Here is a 24,721-nt window from a genome sequence, read left to right on the forward strand (position 1 = left end):
GGGGGTATCGTTTACCCAGGGCCCACTGCAGGGAGGGGTCCTGAGGCAGCCTTGAATTAAATGTTTTATTATGTTTTATTCCCCCCGACTTACTTAAAGTCTTCTTAAACTTCCCGTTACGTGGAAGTTAAGAAACAGAATTTAGCCTTAAAAATAATAACTGAATTATCTTTGAGGATCTATCACCCCTTTAAAAATGTGCAAAGTGGTTTAGTCCACACCTGGCAGGGGCTGCACCCTGCAGGCACAGCTAATATCGCCGACAGCCAGAGCTGGAGGCAGAAGGAAGTCATGGCTTCCCCAGAGAAGGAAATGTGGCTTCCAGAGGAGAAGCAGCAAGTTACTGGAACAGAAGCAAGTATGAGCAGGTTTTCCAAGGAGAGAGGTGAGCAGCCTGAGCTGATAGCAGCTCTCAGACTGAAAGCTGCATTCATGTTCACTGATTATTGCGTTTAGCTTCACCATCACTTATAAATGCATTAGTATTTTTACAATTATAACCGCCGACCTCGCCGTAAAACAGGTCTGTTCTGCGTGGATATTCCAGCTCCTTCATGGATCAGGACAAATTTAGGATCATGGAATCCTCGTAATCTCAGGAATGTGAGCAGTGTCATCCTGCTATACGAAAAACTGAATGCAACAGACCTAAAAACTGCATTGTTAATCCCAGATTATCTACTGTAACTCGACTAAATTAAAATAGCCCAAACGACACAGCGGAGGTAACTGACTTTAAGGCCATATGGACCACAATGAAAGTTGGAAAAAGGCACAGGAATTTTGGGGTAGAGTATGTGAGGATCTGTCAAAGTCTCTGAAATGTCATATCCCAACCACCCCCTCTCTTTGTTTACTGGGAAACCTGGACGATGTCCCGACTGAAACATCTGTGGTTCACCTGGTTCTGACTGCCGTATGCATCGCTAAGAAAACTGTCCTCTTGAATTGGAAAAATAGAGAAACTCTCTGCATTAACCAGTATAGAAATCTTTTGTTAGATCATATTACACTTGATATGGCCTCTGCTTCCACTTCAGATCAATCTCTCTGGGCTCCTTTGATCGGTTCCATCACATAGCGAGGGTGGGGGGCCGTTGATGTTGTCCTGCGGGATGATGTGGGTGGGGGGGTGGAGGGTCTGAGTTTGGAGTATCCAGACGTTCCCTGGAGGTGGGTTCACTGGGGTGTCTGGGACTGGAGGGCCCACCGGATGTAGTTTAGTTGGGTTAGATCTGCCAACTTGGGAGAGATATAAATTCCCAGGTATGTGATATTCCCTGACTCCAATTGTGTTTTAAGCAAATTGACAAAAGAGAAATTAATTGGTAGAACTGTGGATTTTAACCAGTTTATAGAGTAATCTGAAACTGTTGAAAAAGAGTTTATCAGTTCTGTTGCTGAGATTTATAAAACACTGGTGAATCATAATCTTATATATAACCAATAATGTTTGTGACTTTAGAAAATACACGTTCTATAAGCATGCTTGTAAATGTCAATTCAAGCCTTTATACAATTACCTAATACCTTGTAAATGATCTGTTAATGACTTACTAAACACAAATTTCATCAAAGTCCTTTATTAGTTAAATGTTCATCATTATGTAACCCACTTCAGAGTATGTACACGTCTAGACCTAGGTTCATAGGAGCTGTGAGTGAGCTATAAGCCAGAGACACCTGTACAGTTTGTGGCGCAACTTTAGTAATAACCTGTAACAACAGTTTTACAGTACGAAACCTAAGGGCCCAAAAACTATCGATGCAAAAGTAAACAATCTCCTCTTCAGTTTCAGTTCAAGGTTCGATCCGGTTTGGCTTAATGAGAGCTCGATCAGGGAGATGAATCCAGAGTTGGCTGTGTGCGAGTGTCTCAGTGAAAGACACAATCCTACCACTGAATCCGTTGAATGACTTGGGTGACATTCAGTGTAGCTGGGAGGCTCGCCATCGACTGGGATCACTGGTATCACTGGTCCGCCTCGTGGGTAACCAGGAGCAAAGGTTCATTCCCCGTGCATCCGCAAGGAAGGCACACAAAAAACTTGACCTGTATACAGAACAGGTTGATCGCACAAATTCTCTTGCTAAATATCTAATTAGATCCAATCTGAGTGTCGTACAACATTAAATATATCCTTTCAAATGAACTGTGCAGTTACAGGTTGTAACCATAAACATTTGTAAACAAGGTACAGGATCATATCAAAATATACCATTTTAACTTGCATCTATTACAAAGAACTGAAAAAAGTATTTTCACATTTACGCACATATTCATGTTAGATATATGAATAACACGTTTCCCACATGAGTTATGTCTTTTTACCCGTTTTTGCATGGGATTAAGATTTTTTTAATTAAATAAAATTAACATAAATCACTGTTCACTGCTTTCCCCCCATTTTAAATCAACTTAAATTGGCCTTTTACTTCCCCTATGAAATACAGCTTTACCCTTTTATCAAATACTTAGACAGTAAGGCCTTTCACTCTGCAAATCTTCCACAATGAGCTTATTTTTGCCAAAAAATATAATTGAGAGGTAGTTTCTTACTCAGTCAGAATAAATGCATTTTAAAACGATACATTCATGAAAATAAACATACAAGATCCTAAATGCTCTTCATTGGCGCTAGCGTGGTCCCCACATGGCTAGCTTACTAAGACGAAGTTTTCTACAGGAGAAACGAGGACAGAAATATGGAACTCAAAATTATTCAAAATTCAATAAATAAGACATTATGAAATAAATATCTACATGAAAAAATACCAGACAGTCATGTAATCCGACAATGGAATGATGAACAGAATGTTATGTAAAATCTAAGATCAATATAATGAAAGATTTTTCATTCTTCATTTAAAATGTATTTATTAATATGTTTTTTTCAAAAGTAATTTTTTCATAACAATTGTTACAAACCTGTGTGTGGCTCGCTAGGAGAGTGAGTGAGGGCTTGCAACATAAAAGGGAGATGAGTCCCTAGATAAAGCAACTCCGTAAATGTCAAAACAAACTCAGGATTAATTCTGGGCAAAATCCAAAAAACCTAAAACGACTAACAAAGGACCAAAAGGGAAAAGGGAAGAAATTAGCAAAAACAATAATATTTATAATAATAATAATATTAATAATCGAAACCCAAACAGTCAGGACTTGAACCCAAAGGCTGAAAACACCCTGCAGAGAAATCCCCAGAAGAGTGGATAAGGCACAAACATCAACACCACTAGTCCATGGATAGAGGAAGTCCAGAAGCCCCGGCTATTTCCTGGTAGTGAGGCTGTTCCTCCTGTTCAAGAGTCAAACGGCTTTGCACAAAAACCCGAGAGCTGGGAGTTCATTGATAAAAATAGTACTTTCATCGGAACTTCGAAATCACAAGAGGCTTTAAAACGGAACCCTGAGGCCCTGTCCACACGTAGCCGTGGATCTGCCAAAACGTAGATATTGTTCTACGTTTTGGCCTGCCATCCACATGGAAACGGAGTTTTTTCACACGAAAACGGATCTTTTTAAAAACTCCGGCCAAAGTGAAGATCTGCGTTTTCTCCGTTTTGGGTGTCTGCGTGTGGACGGACAAAACCGGAGTTTTGAGGTCCGCAACGTCACTTTCTACGACATAAAAATGCTGACATCACGTGTGCGACCTGTGTTTACACTAGCCGACAGCATGGATGCCCTCAGAGCTGCGCTCGCTTTATCAATTGTCCAAGCGCTTTCTGCTTGTTTGTTGTTGCAAGTGGAATTACTGCTCCTTGCGGAAGACCACAGACGAAGGACGAGGTTAAGAACGGGGGAAGTACTGCCGCCTACAGGTCTGGCATGTCCTTAACAACGTATTTATCCGGGTACGTGTGGACAGAGTTTGTTTTAAACGAGGTGGTGTGGATGCAAGTTTCTGGAGGGGCGGATATTCGTTTGTAAAAAACCCGGCTACGTGTGGACTAGGCCTCATACTCATCCACTCAGGTACAGGCTTCGGATCGCACTCCCGAACGCCACGTTCAGGTCACAGGTCCGCGACAGGTCTAGTTCTGCTCGGCTCAGTTGCTTGTAGCTCCCAGTCGGGCTCCTCTGGATCCGACCAGCGCGATTCCCATCAGTTCTCCGCCCTCTCCTTGCCCGATCCCTCTCCAGCGCTCAACCGACCTTTTAACAGTTTCTCGGGCTCTGTCATCCTTCTCTCTCGGGCTTTTAATGGCTCAGTGTTCCTCCACCTCTCACGTCTCTGAAGTCTCTCACTCATCAGTCTTAAGCCGGGCGTACACTGTGTGACTTTTTCACTCGTAGCGTTCAGCTTCAGCTCAAACTGTACGACTTCCTCGCAGAGCAGATCTCACAAGTCATGTGCTCACACTGCACGACCCAGTTCTCGGATGCGACCTGACTGCTCACACTGTACGTCTGGTAGCAACACGTCGGCCCTAAAAATAGCAGTTTTTACTCAACACATCAGAGTTTTTTGTCTCGTTTTGCCTGTTGTCCTTCGGGAGTGCTGCAGGAGGACACACAGGGATTTATGGGGGTTGGATGAGGAAAACCAAATAAAGAAAGTAAATCTGTGTTTTGTGATCAGTTTAATTTGACATGAACACGACAAACACACTTTCTCGACGATCTTTGTGAGTAAAAAACGTGTAGAAACAAAAACGAACAGCGTGTGTTATTAGGGAAATAGCGGGTGAGCGGTGTTGATGCAGGATTGCGCATGCGCCGTGAGCGGTGCTGATACTTTTTGGGTCGCAGCGCCGCTTCAACAGTGCGATACCCTCACGAGGGACGAGCCAAATATTAAACACGCCAGAAGTTCGTGCGAGCTCACGACTGCTGATCGGTAGCTGGTCACGTGGTGTTAATCGCCTCTCGTAACCCCCTGTACACTACACCACGCTCGGCGCAAAACTCGCCCTGATCTCGTGGATTCTCGCACGAGTGGAAAATCGGCTCAAAAAAGTGAAAAAGTCGCACAGTGCACGCCCGGCTTTAGTTTTTCCCCATCTCCTCCCGATGAGTCTGGGAGCTCCCTCTTTTACCGCGTCCTCAGCAGTGGAATGTGGAGCACCTGTGCGTTCCAGCCGGTGTGGGCGGAGCCACGAGGACTCCATATCAGCTCTAAGCTAGCCCGAGGGCTGCCATCTGTAACAATAATCCAAATTAATACTGAGCCATTTTTATTTAATTAATTCAGTTTTGATTGCATAACGTCTGTAGTAGCGATTCCTTGGTTTTCCAACCAATTTCCTGCTGCAATGAAGTGATGTCTTGTACGCAGGCAAAGGAAGTCCAATGTCCAAATCTTAACTGTTAAGTATTTTTGGTGTTTATTCATCCAACTTGGAAAGTACATGCATCTCCATTTCCTGCCGCTTCTCCTGCCCTGCTAAAAAACTACAGGCCCACCCCAGTGCATGCTGGTCCGACACCAGTCCCCATATTATAGAAAACAAAACAACTCTTTTCTTCCTGGCTGATTCTCAAAGGCAAAACTAAAATAAATACATAAATTCATCATTAACCAACAACTAAACCCAATAAACAACCCAACCACTGTAACTAACCTAAACAGCTCCAACACTCTGGACCCTAATTGTGCATACAATGACAATTACTGAAAAGTTCACAGTAAATAGGAGCTTATAAACATGTCCATATTCTTTGTCGGTGACGTTGCTTTGTCAAGATGATGCTGCTGGCCTTTCCAGAACGCTTGTCTTGGTCTTTAGTTGAACAGAGCGCACCACGCCTTTTGCATCCTGGTTCACACTCAAGACTTTGGCCATCATCCATGATCCTCTTGGAGCTGTAGTGTCCGCAGTCAAGACCATATCTCCATGCGAGAGAGATCTTTTGGGCCTTGTCCATTTTTGTCTGTCTTGCATCAAAGGTAAGTACTCTGCAAGCCATCTTTTCCAGAACAACTCAGCCATGTACTTGTTTCCATCTTTTTCTGACATAAAGATCATTTTGATCAAACAGTCCAGGCAGCAAAACTGTTTGATTTTCAGCAACAACAAATGATTAGGTGTGAGAGCTTCAGGATCATTTCAGTCATCTGAAACTTTTGGAATGGGTCTGTCATTTAATATTGCTTCAACTTCATGAAAGACTGTTTGAAGTCCTTCATCATCCAGAACCTGCTCTTTAAGAACAGAGACCAAAACACTCCTTATGGAACGAATCAGATGCTCCCAAACACCACCTTAGTGAGAGGCTGTTGGGATATTAAAGTTCCAGTTGATGCCATCCTGTACAAGGGCATTTAGGATTTTAGCATGATTCAGCTTATCCAAGCTCTCTTTTAACTCTCGACTTACACCAACAAAATTTGTAGCATTATCAAATCGAATGCTTGAAACTGGGCCTCGTCTGCAGGTGAACCTCCTGATTGCACGTATGCAGGAATCCGTGTCGAGGCTGTAAGCAATTTCCAGACGTACTGCACGACTAGTCAAGCAGGTAAAAAGCACTCCATACCTTTTAATGAGACTTCGTCCTCTTTTAACATTTATAGGCCCAAAGTAGTAAACGCCAACATCAGTGAAGGGAGCTATGTCAGGTAGGACTCTTTCTTGTGGCAAATCTGCCTTTTTTTGTTCAACAAACTTTCCTCTGTTGCATCTGCAAACAATGCATTGAGATAATTTTTCTGGCAGCTGAGTTTGCATCTATTATCCAGTATTTGTGTCGTAGTTTGGACAGCATGTGGGCTCTTCCTGCATGACCCAGCTGTTGATGAATATGACAAGCTTTCTAAAACTAAATACTCTAGCCATACCGTGTCCCTGAATTATTGAGCTCAACGCGAAGTGTACTCAAGCGTGAGCATCGTACGGTTGTGAAAATGTTGATTCAGCACGCCTTAAAGCCCGTGGTGAGAAACTAGCAGGCGATTATTTTCTCTTACAGTAGGGTTGAGCATGTGTTTGAGTTTGTAGCCTGTTTCATCACGCTGCCCCGAGTCTTTTATGCCATCTGCTACTTGCACTTTGAGAAAAATCACTTTTGGGAAAATTTATGACAAAGCCGTCAAAACTGCAAGCGTTAACATCAGTCTATCATCCGAAGCTTGATGTGATTACGGAGCAGCGATGGGCTGACATGGTTAAAACCAATCCTGAGGTGAGAAAGTTTCTGCAGAGATTTGAATGTCCACCCCAGCTGTTGTCACCTCGCGAGGCTCTACTTGGAGAGAGGACATGCCCGATCTGTCTCAGATATTCGGCGCAGAGTGATGAGGAGATCCGCTGAGTCGATGTTACCCGTTTATACCCCTTTGTTCACTCCACAGGAACTTACCCGCTTGGTCATCCTGAAATTATTGTAAAAGACTTCCTAAAACGGTTCATTAAAGCCGTGCTGAGTCCCCCAGAGAAATGTTCTTCCTGGTTCTACCTTTCAAAACATCAAAGGGGAAACTGGTTTCCACACTCTGCCGCACCTGCGCGGAGGTGAACGATCAGACAGACACCGTTCTGAAGCGCACTCGCTAACGAGGGTCTGGGTGACTGTGGAGTTTCATGGAGATTTGGACAAAGTGTCGTGAAAGTTTTTGAGGAGAGGGATTTAGAATGACGAAGCTCTGATGTGCCTTGGCCTAATGAACTGACCTGCACGGGAATGTCTACTGTGTGAAGGTCCTGGAGACCACTCTTGTCCTGAGTTGGTGCTTCAGAAATAAACCTGAACAGAATTTGAAGAGTTGGAGTGAGGCCGTGTTGATGGAGAATGTTAGAATGAACCCAGTCGCTAGACATCAAAAACCTTCACATGTCAACGGCTTTATTCTTTTAACAATGATTTGTCTTTAACTGTGTGTAATAGTGGCTTTCTCACACACGCACGCACACACACGCACGCACGCACGCACGCACGCACGCACGCACACACACACACGCACACGCACACGCACAGGATCAGTTGAAAGAGTCCATGTTGGCTTTGGCCCGCTCCATCTCATGTAGGAAGTGATAAAACTGAGGCAGCGTCAGCTCTGGAAGGAAGGACAGGTGGTGTGTGTGTGTAAGTCAGCAGCTGAAGACACTTCACGATGTAGAAAGAGAACAGCGGCTGGCCGGGTTTCCTGCTTCCTCTGTACTAAAGCCAGGTGGTTCTGACACTCAGAGCATTTGCTGGTTTTACATGAAACCAGTGAGTTGATGGAACAAAGAGTTCTTCAGACTTACCCATGTAGAGGTTTTGAGTAGAGTTCCCCCTCCTCACCATCAGCTTCAGCTACAAGAAGACAGAGTTAGATGAAGACTCGTAGGTGAGCCTTTCTCTGGGTGTTACTGAGCCGTCTCACCTGCAGAAAGATGCTTCCTGCTTTTTGAACTTCACTGGTTCCAACAGTCACTGTGGGATTGAGAACAAACCAAAAGCAAATGTGACTATTCCTGAGGGTGGTGCAGTGTCTCACAGCTGAGAGAACGGTCAAGGACACATGCTCTACATAACCTTCATGACTCCAAACAAACACTTGTGCAAAGGTAGGGCTGGGCGATATGTCCTAAAATCAGTATCACCATATATTGAGGATTTAACCTTGATAACGATAAATGGACGATAACTACAGGCATGCGCAGAGACAAAAGTTGTCCACTAGATGGGGCTGTCATGTGTCACGCTGAGACATTTTTACCTGATTCAAGGCGGTACAGCTTCTTAAAGGGACAAACGTTGCCAACCTACACACATCTTCTCATTTTTATTGTCAAATTTATTGACGTGGGAAAAATTATTACGATAAGAGTCAGAAATTTTGATAACAGTAAATGTTTAATTTATTGCCCAGTCCTAGTTCTTGGTGAAGTTTAACCATCAAGAGTCATTAGGGACACGTTTGTACATTTGGGCAGTTTTTTGCTTTTCTTTTGGACACCATTTCACTATTGTGCACACGGAACAAAATTTTGTCCCAAAACCTCAATTTTAGAAATTTAGAAATTTTATTTAGAATTTTGAAAATAGACCAATGGACCAGCTATGGAAAAAACCACTACCCTCTTGTGACCTTAGAGGACAAAAACGTCCGCTGATAAAAGTAGTTATAAAAATTAATGCATTCAGGTTTTTTTGTTTTTGCTTTTTTTTTCATAGATCTGTTAAAGAACCTCAGCCCTGCTCACACATACAAAACTATTCTATCATTGTGAAGATTTTAACCCTTCAAATGAAAAAATAAAAACACAAAATGGGTCATTTCCCTAAAGAAAACATACAACAGTTTCCTCCTCCGGCATTCATTATAAATCAGTCTTGCTTAAAGGAACTTTACGGAATTTTTAATTTTTATGCTCGCCATTGCCCCCTCAGGCCAAAAGCGTAACGGCAGCTTCAATAGTAGGCTCGTGCACGAGGTGCGCATGCTGTACGTGCACACTCCTTAGCAAAAATAACAGCTGAGACAGTCCCTTGTGTTGTGATGGTGTGTGTGTGTGTGTGTGTGTGTGTGGCCCAGAGGACAGGAGAACGTGCAGCTAATTGATTAAATAATGTGGTTCTGTACCTTTCTCTTCAGCACAGCCGACAAAGGTTTATGATGGGTCAGTCCTCCTGCATGCTCAGATCATTCCCTTCCCTTGCTTGAAAAATTGTTCCAAAATGAAAGTTGAACCCACATCTTTTTTATCTGTGAATTCAACGCCGTTCGGCGAGTCTCAAATAAAAATTTGGGCATCTTACTGTAAAAAAATATACCATTAATGTAAAAAATAAACTCTATTAAATAACTAACTTTGTTCACACCCAGAATCAAACCCAGGTCTTCTGCATGAGAGTCAGACATCTTACTTTGTGAGCCAAAGCACCAGTGACATGTGATGTATCTGTAACATTTATATCCTTGATGACAGCTGAAACATCAATCCAAAGGACGGTTCAGAGTGAAAATGGCTATTTTGTTGCTAATTAGCAGGAAATATCTAGAAGAAAGTTCTACAGAAAGTAGCTAAGGGTCCTCAGAAATGTAGCTAGCTTTGTCACTAGGCGTTAGGAACAGCGACAAAGTGGCACTGCCTCTCTCTCTGCTGCTAAAGCTACGGATAGCAAATGCTACGGGCGATGCCTGAGCGTGAACGCGCATGAAGCAGCCTGCTCGACCCGAGCATCTCTCTTTTTCTGTGATTTTACAGAAAAAGAGGCAATCACAGTAAAAATGCCAGGGCTCATTCTACAGGACCAGGGCATTGCAGGAGAATGTATGAAGAAGACATTTATTATTTCTATACATGCTTTGGCTGTCACACTTCCATAATGCCTCTTTAAGTTATGAAATATCTAAAAAAAATAATTTGCATCAATAGCTTTTGTGTAGCAACAAACTCATAATTTACCCAGGGTTCCTACTGGTTTCATCAAGTTAAACTCAAGACTTTAAAACCTTTTCAAGACCACTTATGTAAAAAGTGAATAACTATTTCACAGCAATAAGAAAATCCTTAAACTTGTGTTCATGTATTCATCTTTCATGTTTATTATATTTAGCAAAACACTGTAAAGAACAGCAGCAGAGCGGTTTGAGTTTTCACAGAAACCGTACCTATGGTAACATATCGTAAGTCAGTAGGGCTGGGTACCAGGAGATACTTCCTGATAATACTACTGTAACGATACCTGGTTCTTGATGGAGGTACCTTAAGAACACTTTTGTTGAAATCTATAATTTTTATTTTAAGACAGGATAACAAACTAACTAAAGGTTCTGTTCTTATTGTTTATATTATTTTATTACATTTAGTTTTATTATACTTTATTTCGATGTATCCTAAGCAAACACAGAGCAAAGCTACAGTGCAAACATTAAAGGTGCAAAATGTAATATATGTATGAAGTAGCCTTCATTAATGCTCGACTTTGAAGGGTTATAATCATCACAATAATGAAGTTTTTATACGTTTGAGCAGGGTGGAAGTTGTTTAATAGATCCATTAAAAAAAGGCAACAAAAAATAAATAAAAATAAATAAGCATGCATTAATATGCATTAATTTTTATAGCTACTGCTCTCTAGGTCACAAGAGTATAGTAAATTAAAGTCACGCCTGAAGGTTAATTCTGTTCCGTTTTATCCACTTTAGTCTCCAACTTGTCCCAAAGGGTCTCAGAAATTCAGGTTGAGACAGTTCCTGGTTTAAATTTGATCTCCTTTCATGAAAACAGTCCAGTCTTGAGTTGAACTATTATAATAAATAAGACAATTTCTGAAGTATCTGACCTCCAAACTTCCACTCCATGTCCACCAGCTGATTGACCTTCAGCGTCTGTCCAACAGCCTGTTTAGACAGAGCAGGGTAGTGCTCCCCCCACTGCAAACAAGCACAATAAAGCAAAATACAAGTTCTCATAGTTAAATAGCCCAGGTGGTTTGTTTGATTTTGACATAAGTTTTCCTTTGGACAGCAGCGATTTATAGTTGTCAGAGTTAGAAATGTGTTTTACAATCATTTTATCTTGAGTAAAAATCCTTAACCTCCTGTTGACCCCTGAATGAAAACGTACCATACGTGCTTTATAATGTGTACTACACATAAACACTTACATTAATTATAGCAAACATTTTACCACACACCACCACATTTGTATTCCATTGATCACAAGCTATGAAGTTCCAAACTCATGAACACATGTTCTGCATTGCTCTAAATACAAAACCAAGTGTAGCGTTGGAGAAGTCTAACAAGGCTATTTGTCCACAGTGATGTCAGAGGTCAACAGCCAAGTGCATGCACTGGCTTCAGCAGCGGAACACGTCTGGCACTGCAGGATTTGATTCCCTGCCGTTGTAGTGTGTTACTGATGGTGACCTTTGTTACTGTGGTCCCAGCTCTCTGCAGGTCATTCACCAGGTCCCCCATGTGGTTCTGGGATTCTTGCTCACTGTTCTCATGATCATTCTGACCCCACGGGATGAGATCTTGCGTGGAGCCCCAGATCGAGGGAGATTGTCAGTGGTCTTGTATGTCTTCCATTTTCTGATAATTGCTCCCACAGTTGATTTTTTCACACCAAGCTGCTTGCCTATTGTAGATTCACTCTTCCCAGTCTGGTGCAGGTCTACAATTCTTTTCCTGGTGTCCTTCGAAAGCTCTTTGGTCTTGGCCATAGTGGAGTTTGGAGTCTGACTGTTTGAGGCTGTGGACAGGTGTCTTTTATACAGATAATGAGTTCAAACAGGTGCCATTAGTACAGGTAACGAGTGGAGGACAGAAAAGCTTCTTAAAGAAGACGTTACAGGTCTGTGAGAGCCAGAGATTTTCCTTGTTTGAAGTGACCAAATACTTATTTTCCACCCTGATTTACAAATAAATTCTTTAAAAATCCTGCCATGTGAATTCATGGATTTTTTTTCACATTCTGTCTCTCACAGTTGAAGTGTACCTATGATGTACCCTGTGGGTCCACTCCTCTTCAATAGCTGTGTGAAGCTGCTGAATATCAGCAGGAACTGGAACATGCTGCCATATACGCCGATCCAGAGCATCCCAAACAAGCTCACTGGGTGACATGTCTGGTGAGTATGCTGGCCATGCAAGAACTGGGATATTTTCAGCTTCCAGGAATCGTGTCCAGATCCTTCCAATATGGGGCCGTGCGTTATCAGATGCAATGTTCAGAAACATTACGCAGTGTGGTTTATTTTACAGTAACCAGAAATCCCAAAGTGGAGTGAAGTAAGAGAATCACCCATGAACAGAACCAGACTAAACAGAACATGTGAACGGGACATTCTGTCTGACACTCGGCAGCCTGGCTCTGGCTTCACTTCCTGTGAAGCTGCTCTGAGCCTATTTCCTTTCAATTTATTGATATGTGAAGAGTATTTCAGGCAATATGGCAAGAAATGCTCCAGGAAAACATCTCCTACCCCACCTTTAAAAAATGAATCCAAATTACCTTTTGTGAGAAATAAGTAGCTTTGTCTTCATTTAGTCCTGAGAAATTGGGAAATGAAGACATGTTTATTATTCTACAAGGACAGCTGACCCTGTCTGAAGGCTGTGCTGGTGTGAGGTGTGGATGTGTACCTAAGGTAAGCAGATCCTCGCTCATCTGCTCTGCTGTCAGGTTCTTCTTTAAGGCTCCTGGAGACACAAACAGAGTCACTGTAACAGAACTGAAATCATCACAGTTTGCTGCTCTCATGGTGCTGCTGGCTGTTCATAACACCAGCCCTGACAGCACACCTCCCGCTCGCCCGTGTTCCCGGGGGGGTGGGGGGGGGGGGTGTTGCACGCGGGGTTCGGGGGCCACTCAAGTATGGGGTTATACACTCGCACTGACAGAGAGGTGTTCTTTTGAGACTTCTCCGCCACCTGGGGGGTGTCGCAAAACAAATCCCCGCCAGGACAACAGAGGGCACAGTGCTTTCAGGGGTACCCAGCCACCATTAGTCATGTAACCAGTCCTAGATAGTGTATTTACTATGGCCTGTATTCGATAAAGCACCTTCTAGAGTCCCGAAATCCCCCAAGGCACTTTACAACACAATCAGTTATTCATCCATTCACACACACATTCACACACTGGTGGGGATGAGCTACGATGTAGCCACAGCTGCCCTGGGGAGCACTGAGAGGCGAGGCTGCCGAGCAGTGGTGCCACTGGTCCCTCCGACCACCACCAGCAAGCAAGGTGGGTTGTCTCTTGCCCAAGGACACAACGACAGTGACAAACTGAGTGAGGCTTGAACCTGCAACCTTCCGATTACGGGGCGAGTACTTAACTCCTGTGCCACCATCTGCTAAGACCAAGGGTCGTAAGTTGTTTAATTCAGGGAAATGCTGCTTTGTGTTCATGTTTCTTAGTGCAGGTGCCCATATCTGGTTGGTGAACCAGTGGCCTGGGGAATGTCCTGATTGGACAGGATGGGAGCTGACCTTTAAGAGGGATGTCAACACCACCTGCAGCTGATCCTCATTCTCTGCTCATCCCAACCTGCCACCATCCACTTAGTGTCCTGTGTAGAGTGCTATTAAAAAATCTGATGTTATACTTGAGGAAAGTAGGGGTGAACCTGCCATTTAATTTCTCCATTCAGTTTTCTCCTGTGTTTGTAATCAGGGAGGTAAGTTTGGTTGTATTTCTAATCATTGAATTTGTTGGTAAGATGATTGTTTAAGTTAGGGGTATTGTTGTTTGTTGTTTTGGCCTTTGGTTCACGCTGAGTTATATTTATCCTCCCTCACCTTCAGTTAATACAGAACTAGTAAATAAAAACATTGTAGACAAGTCAAACTGTGGTGTGGTACTTGCGATCTGTGGCAAAATGGGAATCCACCTTCATGTTATGGCCTGGCCCCTCCTAGACGGGTTGTAACACCGGCACCCATCACTATTGTGTTAACATTGTTTTAATGTATTCAAGACTTTTTAAACTCAAACTACATTGTCCCTCTTTCTCCTCCACCTCTTTGTACGATCAGCACCTCTAAACCTACGTTTCTCCTCATTGCTGCCCACAAATAACACTTTAGCTGAATTTCGTTGTACGCCTTCAGCCACGGGTGAAACGGTCATGTTTTCTAACTTTTTCTACAATCTGTTCCATGTCTGCAGCTAAATGTCTTTTTATTTTTCAGGGGGACAATGGTGGTGCTGCTGACAAATTTAGAGGAAGCGGCGCCCTGACCAATCACAAGCTTGCAGTCTCTGTTACTTTTGACGGATAGTAAAAAAGTTGGGCATGTCTGCGAGCCCATCGGAGAGACCTTGTACCGACACAAAAGGGCATTGTGTGTCTCCGTACCGACCCAGATGGAGAAGTATAAATTAAGCATAACTTGAAACATCTGGATGCTCAGAAGACCTTAGAAGCAATCTAAACTGAATGTGTTACGATCAGCCTAAAGTGTCAGGATTAGGAGTTTCCATAATCGCATCCATATCTGACACCTGAGAGGAACTCGACCTAAAGTCTGCAGAGGAACAAACAAAACAAGCATGTGTGTCTTACCCTGTGACACCAATAGGACACTCCTCATCAAGCTTCTCAGAGGTCCAGCACTCATCCCATGTTCCCCTGCAAAATCTAGAAGCTGCTGCATGAACCTCTTGACCTATACACACACACACACACACACACACACACACACACACACACACACACACACAATGGAGAAAGAAGCGCAACCCTGGATGAGTTTTCCTAAGGGAGCTCAAAGCACTACTAACAACATTGTGTGTGTGCGTGTGTGGTCAGCATCTGAGAACTGCCAAACCAACTTTAAAAATGGTTTTATATCTCTTCCCATTTAAACAACCGAATAATAATAAAAATAAAAACACCGGTTTCAACCATCAGATGCCTTTATCATGCTGTAACTAACTAAACCAGTACGAGGTGTGTTGGACCTCACAACCCCCTAACCTCTCATCCACCCCCCGGGCTCTGCCGCTGTGTAGTTGTTTGACTACCTCAGCAACTTCTGCCCCCAAGATTGGACAGTCCACCCCCAGGTCTCCCGGCTCTGGTTCCTCCTCGGAATGCGCGTAGGTGGGATTGAGGAGCTCCTCAAAGTATTCCTTCCACCGTCCGACTATAGCCCCAGTTGACGTCAGCAGCTCCCCATCCCCACTGTAAACAGTGTGAGCGAGTTGCTGCCTTCCTCTCCTGAGGCGCCGGACAGTTTGGCAGAACCTCTTTGGAGCTGATCGATAGTCTTTCTCCATGGCCTCACCAAACTCCTCCCACGCCCGAGATTTTGCCTCGGCAACTGCCACTGCTGCACCCCGCTTGGCTATCCGGTACCTGTCTGCTGCCTCCGGAGACCCACAGACCAGCCACGCCCTGTAGGCCTCCTTCTTCAGCCTGACGGCTCCCCGAACCTCTGGTGTCCACCAGCGGGTACGGGGGTTGCCTCCAAGACTGGCACCGGACACCTTGCGACCACAGCTAGCAACAGCCGCCTCAACAATTGCAGAGTGGAACAAGGCCCACTCGGAGTCAATGTCCCCCATTGCTCTCGGGATGCGGTCAAATATCTGCCGCAGTTGGGAGTTGAAGACCGTCTTGACAGGTTCTTCTGCCAGGCGTTCCCAGCAGACCCTCACTATGCGTTTGGGCCTGCCAGGTCTACGCGGCATCTTCCCCTGCCATCTGATCCAACTCATCACCTGGTGGTGATGTTGACAGCTCCGCTCCTCTCTTCACTCGGGTGTCCAAAACATACGGCCGCAGGTCAGATGATACGACTACAAAATCTATCATCGACCTGTGACCTAGGCTGTCCTGGTACCAAGTGTACCGGTGGGCATCCTTATGTTCGAACATGGTGTTCGTTATGGTCAAACTGCGGCTTGCACAGAAGTCCAATAACGAAACACCATTCGAGTTCAGATCAGGCGGGCCGTTCCTCCCAATCACACCCCTCCAGGTCATGCTGTCATTGCCCACGTGAGCATTGAAGTCCCCCAGCAGGACAATGGAGTCCCCTGATGGAGCACTATCTAGCACTCGTCCCAGGGACTCCAAAAAGGGTGGGTACTCTGAACTGATATTTGGTCCATAAGCACAAACAATAGTCAGGACCCGTTCCCCGACCCGAAGGCGCAGGGAAGCTACCCTCTCGTCCCCCGGGGTAAACCCCAACACACAGGCAGAGAGTCTCGGGGCTAACAAAAAGCCAACCCCAGCCCTCCGCCTCTCACCCGGAGCAACTCCAGCAAAGGAGAGTGTCCACCCCCTCTCAAGGACTTGGGTTCCAGAGCCAATGCTATGTGTCGAGGTGAGTCCGACTATATCTAGCCGGTACCGCTCAACCTCTGCCACAAGCTCCTGCTCCTTCCCCGCCACGAGGTGACGTTCCATGTCCCAAAAACCAGTTTCCTTGTCCGGGGATCGGACCGCCAAGGCTCCCGCCTTGGTCTGCCACCCGATCCACACTGCACCGGACCCTTCATGTTCCTCCTGTGGGTCCACAGTTGGATGAGCCCATGTATCCGGTTCGGGCTGGGCCCGGTCCCATGGGCAAAAGCCCGGCCACCAGGAGCTTGCTCACAGGCCCTAACCCCAGGCCTGGCTCCAGGGTGGGACCCCGGTAACCCTCCGGGCCGGGTACTCCCAACTCTTTGACTTTACATCCATGAAAGATTCTTTGAACCGTTCTTTGTCTCACCCTTCACCTAAGACCAATTTGTCATGGGAGACCCTACCAGGGGCACAAAGTGCCCCAGACAACATAGTTCCTAGGATCATTAGGGCAGTCAAACTCCTCCACCACGATCAGGTGACGGTTCAAGGAGGAGTCAACTTTTCAGGGCCAACCTTTCAACTGCAATGCCTTTATGTTGCTAAGACATTGTAATATGAAGCAGGAATACTTTGTCCGAAAGAAAAATACAAACCTTAGCATAGCATCGATTTTCAGGCCATGTGACTGCCGCCACTGTTGAGACGTGATGCCAATGTTCAACCTGGTTAGTGCAAATTTTTTGTTTTCTGTTGAAATGCAGTTTTTCTTTTTGGGACCGTTAGTAGCTGCTGGCAGTTTTTATTTTTATTTCTCGGGCAGCTGTTTCTTCTACTCTGACCTACTGTACATTTTACTTCCGGTTCAGCCGAGCATCTCACTTCCAGTTGTGTGTTTTGCTGAACAATTTGTCTGTGTACAAAAATGTTGGTCACAGAGAATTGCGGAAATGCTGCGGTTCGGCAAGACAAACGAATTGTCCGATCGTTGCTTTTTGTCCCAAATCAACGATTGGCTGAGGTTTTTAGACAAATGCAAGAGAACCACTTTATTAATTGTTTTCATTTTTTTAATCTCCACAATATATTTACAGCTATGCTACGTTAGCACGTTGTTAAGAGGCATGAAAAAGAAAAAAATAAACGTTTAAAGATAATTTGTTTCCCAAATTAAGGAATGCAACTTTAATTATCTTCTGTTGAAAGATAACTTTGACGTACATGAGCGACCGATATTGGTTGAGGTCACTTTATGTGATCGGTTAAAGTGGCTCTCAGCTGTTTTAGGGTGGGCCCAAGTGCAAGTGGGTGGAACGGGCCCGGTAGACCCACTTACAACGCCGCGGCTGCTGCAGCTCCCAGTGTTTTATGTGGGAAATGGGTAGCAATGGCTCTTTGATGGGAAAAGGTTGCCGACAGAGCAGGAAGAAATAGTTGTATTAAAATGAATGTACTCACCAAATTTTTATACTTCTTCCAGAGTATTGCGGTGTTTATACCAAAAAGCTTTTTCCAGGCCTTAGATAGTACTATTTTAAAGTTTATATGGAATATCAAAACCTCCCAGAATGCATGAAAACATTCTACAAAAAGTATAGAATATGGAGGCCTGGCTCTACCAAGTTTTCTGTATTATCATTGGGCTGTTAACATCTGTACAATGTTATTCTGGTGTAATACAGATGAAACCAAACCAAACTGGTCATTAGTGGAGGAATCATCGTGTGTGTGTGTGTGTGTGTGTGTGTGTGTGTGTGTGTGTGCGTGCGTGCGTGCGCACTCACTTCTTTGGGCTCCAAAAGGAACTGGAACAGAATTTCTGTCAGGTGGCAGAATTCCTGTAACGGATTAGAAATGAAGGTTAATCTCAGCAGGTTAGACATTTGTGTTTTTATTTGGACCTGAGAGTCTAAGAAGTGGATGTTCAGTCCTGGAAATCCTGAAGATTTTTCTTGGAAAACACAAGAAACTTCTACTTTTAATGTTTTTTGGCCGCTGTGCTCTCATCCTCTGGTCTCCATGCAGCAGCTGGGTTTAGCATTACAATATAACCACAGGGGAAAATTTTCCCTCAGCACTGATGAGCATTCAGAGCAGCTCCTGAACAGGGCTGAACGAAAACACTCTCAACCAAAGATACATCTGCAGAACAAAAAGAAGGAAGGACCATTTTCAGGTGTTTCTGGAGTAACTGTACCCTCTTTTACAAAGCAATGCCAGCAATTTGCACAATGCTGAGCCGGCATGATGGATCCTTAAGCTTGGTTTATGCTTGATGCATCCACGAGGTCCGCACGGCTCCACTCGGCCAAATTACGTCATTTTAGTAACCATGCCCCTTCGCACTGCGCACCTAGGAAATTTTCTAACCATGCGGATGGTCCTGCGTGGAAAAACATGGTGGACTAGCAAGCGCTCGTAGTGGCGGAGGTTCGTAAATACAGATAGTCAAAATATTGTTAATAATTGCTGTTACAGTCGACAAAAAAGGAGGACTCAGTGAAAGAATGTTGTAAACATCAGTGATTTTTACTTCTACTATGGCGTAGTGTTGTATGCATGCTGTTGAGCCCCATGCTGCCCCCTACAGTCTCTGAGAATACTGGCTAACAGCGGAGACAAGCCCGCAGAGGGTAGGAAGGAACCACAAACGCTGCAAGTTCCGAAGCAGGTTACATCCGCGCAAAATGTACATGCGTCAAGCATAAACCAAGCTTCAGGTCACTGTTAAGTGGTGAAACCCTGGTTTCAATGTGGCGCAACTGTGTCTTTTTCATAAAATGGTTGTATAAAAGGGCGCGGAAACTTCAGGCGCCCAGCTGCACCGCCCGCCCCGCGGAGCCGGCCTCCCGCTTCGGCTCCACCTCAGCGGGACCAGAGAGTTGGTGGCCAACGGTTCCGAAAGAGCCAGCAGACACCGTCTTGGCAGTCACAGTCGCAAGAACCTCGCCGAAAGCAACCCCGAAAATGACTCGTTGGGGGGAATGTGTGTGCTTCTGACTGTAATGTTAACTCTGTGAATGATTTTGGTTTTGAAATGAAACCCAAAAAATGTCACATAGAGAGCACAATCCTACAGTCCTCTGCAGAATCCTCTGCCGAATCCTCACACATGTTCCCCACACCAAGCACTGCGACACATTTGCATGTTCTCGCAGTCAGTCATATTACACGGCCAGCTGTACGGGTGCGCTCCATTTGTGCACCGGCTCTATTTTCCAGCCAGGCCCAACGCATCCCGCTCCCCCCACAACGTAGGCTGGGACGGGATGTCATGGCGCTATCGCGACCACGCGCGGCGACACAGTGCGCGGCTCCATCCGCTGGCACTTTGTCATCCCCATGCACGGGCCCGGCTCCCACTCGTCCTTTATCTTTGGACTCCACGCTCCGCGGTGCGGATCAGCCTTTTCCAGCTGTTTCACAATCGCCCTTTCGAGCGCAGCCCTCCATGGGTCGCTCCCAGTTCTCTGGTGCGAGCGACGGCGGTAAGGGCGCAAACCCAGTCCTCAGACTTCGTTCACGTGACCTCGAACACGCGTCCGCTGTCGGAACGCGCGCAAGAACGGTGCCGCCTTTGTCTCATAAGCAAATGGATATCGGACACCATTAATTGCAGTCACACACTCCATTTTCAGTCCGCTCCTCCTCCCTTCAACGGGATCGTGGAGACGACGTTCACGTCACAGAAACAATCTCAGGCCCTGGAGCTGGGGGAACTTTTGTCCAAGGACGCCATTTCCCAAGTCCCTCGCGGACAAGAGCTCTCAGGCTTCTACTTCCGCTACTTCGTAGCACCGAAGAAGTCGGGAGGAATGAGACCAATTCTCGACCTTTCTCTGTTCAACTGCTCCATAGCAGTGACTCATTTCCGCATGTTAACAATGAGGCACGTCCTAGAATACGTGCGCTCTGGGGACTGGTTCACGTCAATAGACCTGAAAGACGCATACTTCCACATCCCAGTAATTCCCAAACACCGGAAGTTCCTGCGCTTTTCATTCAAGGGAGTTCAATACCAGTTCAATCGTCTCCCTTTCGGCTACTCGCTTGCCCCGCGCACCTTCTCCAAATGTCTGGAGACCGTTCTGCAGCCATTGCGCACGGCGGGAATGAGGGTTTTATTTTACCTGGATGATCTGCTCCTATGCGCCCGGTCCAAGGACGAGGCGTCAGAGCAAACCAGGAAGTTAATAGAGCATCTGTCAACCCTGGGGTTTTCCATAAACTGGGAAAAGAGCTCCATCCTTCCATCCCAGTCGATTGTGTTTCTCGGGGTGGAGCTGAACGCCTCCCTAATGAGAGCATGTTTGTCTCCGGCGAGAGCGGCAGATCTCACCACGGTGATCTCCCGCGTGCAACCCCGCAAGATCGTGAGAGCCCTGTTAGTCATGAAACTTCTGGGCATGATGGCCTCAGCCCAGGCTGTGGTGCCGTTAGGATTACTGCACACGAGACGCCTACAGCGTTGGTTCATCTGCCTCCGGGTACACCCGATACGTCAGAAGAGACGTATGTTGAGGGTTCCCCCTTCAGTGGGCGGGGACCTCGCTCACTGAGGGAATCCCTGCATCCTCTCACACGGAGTTCCCATCGGACGTCCTACGTCACACATATCTGTGTTTACGGATGCGTCACTGTTGGAATGGGGGGGGGGCATGTGCTTGTCCCATAAGGTGGCAGATCGCTGGCCCTCCCACACGCACGAGCACATAAATGTGTTGGAGCTTATGACAGTGAGGAATGTAATCAGACACTTCGCTGCCCTTCTCGAGGGCCGTCATGTCGAAGTTCACACAGACAACCAGGTGGCGGCAGCCTACATAAATCGCCAAGGGGGAGTTCGATCCCTCCCACTATTGCGCGTAGCCACAGATTTACTGTGTTGGGCACATGTCCACCTGCTGTCCATCAAAGCCACCATCATTCCGGGGGTCCTGAACGTGGCAGCAGACATCCTGTCGAGAGGGGGACCCAGCGACTCCGACTGGCGTCTGCATCCCGCACTGATATCACAGATCTGGATCATGTTTGGGGAACCCTCTGTGGATCTGTTGGCGGCTCGCGAAAACGCTCAGTGTCGCCTGTGGTTTTCCCTGAGTCCCTGGGACCACCCCCCACTCGGAGCGGATGCCTTCTCGTACCAGCCCTGGCCTCAGACGCTCCTGTATGCGTTTCCGCCAGTCCCACTTATTCCCCGTCTCCTGGACCGAGTTCGGTCGGAACAGCTCTCGGCAATTCTGGTAGCTCCCAGACGCTTGTCCGCGTCATGGTTTCCAGACCTGCAAGCGCTAGTGTCCGGCTCCCCGTGGAGGCTTCCATGGAGGGCGGACGCCCTTCTCCAGGCGGATGGGATAATCAAACATCCTCCGGAAATAGGCCAACGGCTGTGGGTCTGGCCGCTGAGCGGTCACGCTTAGAGGCTTCTGGGCTGCCGCATGATGTGGTGGCCACGATTCAGAGTGCGCAGGCGCCTTCTACCGTCACATCTTATGCTGCTAAATGGGCAGCTTTCCAGAAATGGTGCACAGAGTGGAATGTTCAAGCGCTCTCCTGCCAGCTGGCGGATGTCCTATCGTTACTGATGGACAGGGGCCTCGCATTCAGCACTGTTAAGACATATGCTGCAGCTATCTCATCCTGTCACCAGGGTTTTGGAGATAGATCTGTTTTCAATCATCCCCTCACAAAACGTTTTCTAAAAGGTGTCAGAAGGAACAGACCTGTGTCCCGCCCGCTATTTCCCCAGTGGGCCCTAACGGTGGTTCTGTGCGGCTTATCTGAAGCCCCATTTGAACCCTTGGACCAGGTCTCACTCAAATTCCTGTCACTTAAAACTGCATTGCTGCTGGCGCTGGCATCAGTCAAGAGAGTGAGCGGCCTAACCGCCCTCTCCGTGGCTCCCGCATGCCTCAGGATCCGGGAAGATGGCGGGTCTGCTGTTTTATGCCCAACACAGCCTTTGTGCGCAAAAACATTAATACTTCCTTCAAATCCAGGTCAATTTCATTGGCTGGACTTTTTCCTCCTCCCCATAATTCTGATGAGGAGGCGGCTTCCCACCATCTCTGCCCGGTGCGTGCGCTCGCACGATATGTGTCATGCACTTCAGGGATTCGCCGCTCACAAAGCATGTTTGTGCACTACAGAGATTCTTCCCTTGGGCAAGTGCTGTCGACCCAGCAACTTTCACACTGGCTAGGTGACGCCATTTCACTCGCTTACACATCATCAGGGCGGGATCCTCCTGAGACACTCGGGGCTCACTCGGCCAGAGGGATTTCCTCTTCTATGGCGCTCCACAGTGGTGTGTCGATGGAAGACATTTGTCAGGCTGCTTCATGGGCTTCACCCTGTTCCTTTACTCGTTATTATTTACGAGATGTGTCTTCAGGATCCATCACTCGTTCAGTGCTTGGACCTCAGCAGGCTGAATGAAAGCATTATGGCACCACATCAGCCCTACCTGAATGAATTTCATCCTCTTGTGGATGACATTTTTTAGTGGGGCCTCACTCTTCTCTCTGGCTGCCTCAGCCTTTTAAGCCCTGGGCTGAGGCTGAGCGACCCTCGCTAAAAGGAGCCATGTTGGGTGTGTTCATTGGTTGAGCTAACCAGTGTGGCGTAAACCCATCCAGCTGCGCATTATTCCAATAGCAGCTAGCTTAAGGGCTAAGACTAGACGAAATAGAACGTTGGTTACGTATTGTAACCCCAGATTCTATGAGTCTAGTCGCAGCCCTTAAGCCAATGGCCCCACTGGTTCTGATAGGTCCAAGAGCCATCGGAGGCGAACAGTGGAGTCGCTCCACTTATATACCCACAGGGGTGCCCACCATTGGTGGGCGAACATTTAAGCTCTTCATGATTGGCTGATGCTGAGATCATCCTTCCAATAGCAGCTAGCTTAAGGGCTGCGACTAGACTCATAGAATCTGGGGTTACGATACGCAACTGTTTCATGTTTCTGAATGAATGTTTGATGTTACAAAATGAGTAGTAAATGTACAAAATAAAATTTGATTTTACAAAATAAAAATACATGTACAAAATACAACGTTTCTATTACAAAACAAGAAATACAAGTACGAATTGAGAATTACAAGTTAGAAAACTAAAGTTACAAGTTACGAATCCAAAGTTACATGTGATGAAACTTGTTCGAAGTTACAAAACTTGGTACAAGTTACGCTGAATATTGCCCCAATCCTGGCTCCATATTACTGCATCACTAGATGTGGCGACAGTGCATGCTCTTTTCGGCACACCTGTCCCATTTCTGACACAGCAACACACCTGACCCTGCAGGTGAACAGCTGTACCTCCGGGGTTCAGCTACGCGGAACACGAACTCAGGAATTAAAAAAGCAAAACAAAGGCCATCAAACCCAGAACCTGGGTGATCGTCTACTCTCATACACACTCGGTTCCGACTCTAAATGACTCCAGAACACCGACCGGGTTTACCTGCTTGTTCACTCTGTTCAGGTTCTGAAAGTCGGAGCTGACAGAGTCCGGCAGAACGTCTTTGATGGAATGAAGCTGCATTTTCTTCTAACACCGATAAAAACACTTTTCAAACAGCCGATTACACTTCCGGGTACCCGCATGCGCATGCGCACTGCTAACCCTACAGTAGGCTTTTAAATTTATTTATTAAAATTTTTTTTTTAACTTTTTCCTTGACAAACAACATGGCATAAATTCCTTTGTTCGACATTTCTAAGGATCAGGTGGAAAGAATAACAAAAGAGACTTTACATAGAAAACAAAGGATATTTGTGAAATAAATAAATAAACGAATAAACAAATAAATAAACAAATAAATAAATAAAAGACAAAGAGCTAGGGCTTTGTTTTCAAATCATACTTTTCAAAAATATTAAGGAGTTTCATCGCATGTTTACTTTTCATAAAGTTAAGGGCTCTGGAGAAAGAAAGACACTCGTTATGAAATGCATGGCATCTAGGCTTCACTTTTCCATACCTACATTTGTGAATGTAAAAATTGGCTACAACGATTATGTT

General features: G+C 45.8%; 1 protein-coding gene and 1 long non-coding RNA gene across 3 annotated transcripts; one reads left to right on the top strand and one right to left on the bottom strand.

Annotated features, from left to right (window-relative positions):
• The first annotated feature begins 277 nt into the window (after positions 1–277).
• Positions 278–14,035, top strand: LOC139072177 (uncharacterized). Its single transcript, XR_011521771.1, has 3 exons — positions 278–385; positions 12,374–12,517; positions 13,812–14,035. It is a non-coding gene; the product is annotated as an uncharacterized lncRNA (long non-coding RNA).
• Positions 1,777–24,461, bottom strand: commd7 (COMM domain containing 7). Of its 2 annotated transcripts, none has more exons than XM_054745612.2 (9): positions 24,161–24,461; positions 18,478–18,531; positions 14,960–15,062; positions 13,032–13,088; positions 12,901–12,938; positions 11,222–11,312; positions 8,313–8,362; positions 8,194–8,242; positions 1,777–2,053 (listed from the first exon to the last, which is right to left on the bottom strand). In XM_054745612.2, exons 1-9 carry the CDS (start codon positions 24,239–24,241, stop codon positions 2,010–2,012), a joined length of 567 nt encoding a protein of 188 aa, XP_054601587.1. In that variant the 5' UTR covers positions 24,242–24,461; the 3' UTR covers positions 1,777–2,009. The 2 variants fall into 2 exon arrangements, with proteins under 2 accessions (XP_054601587.1, XP_054601586.1); XM_054745611.2 differs by lacking the exon at positions 1,777–2,053 and adding an exon at positions 7,769–8,000.
• Positions 24,462–24,721: the final 260 nt, after the last annotated feature.

The sequence above is a fragment of the Nothobranchius furzeri genome, chromosome 10 (assembly GCF_043380555.1).
Source record: "Nothobranchius furzeri strain GRZ-AD chromosome 10, NfurGRZ-RIMD1, whole genome shotgun sequence".
NCBI lineage: Eukaryota > Metazoa > Chordata > Actinopteri > Cyprinodontiformes > Nothobranchiidae > Nothobranchius > Nothobranchius furzeri.

What these genes read in the sequence shown, in the direction of transcription:
- commd7 (XM_054745611.2), bottom strand. Translation starts at nt 24,241, where the DNA reads ATGCAGCTTCATTCCATCAAAGACGTTCTGCCGGACTCTGTCAGCTCC. An exon ending in CGAGGATCTGCTTACCTTAG is followed by an intron (nt 12,939 to 13,031) that starts GTACACATCCAC and finishes CCAATTTCTCAG; the next exon opens with GACTAAATGAAGACAAAGCT. An exon ending in CATGGAGTGGAAGTTTGGAG is followed by an intron (nt 8,363 to 11,221) that starts GTCAGATACTTC and finishes TCAATCCCACAG; the next exon opens with TGACTGTTGGAACCAGTGAA.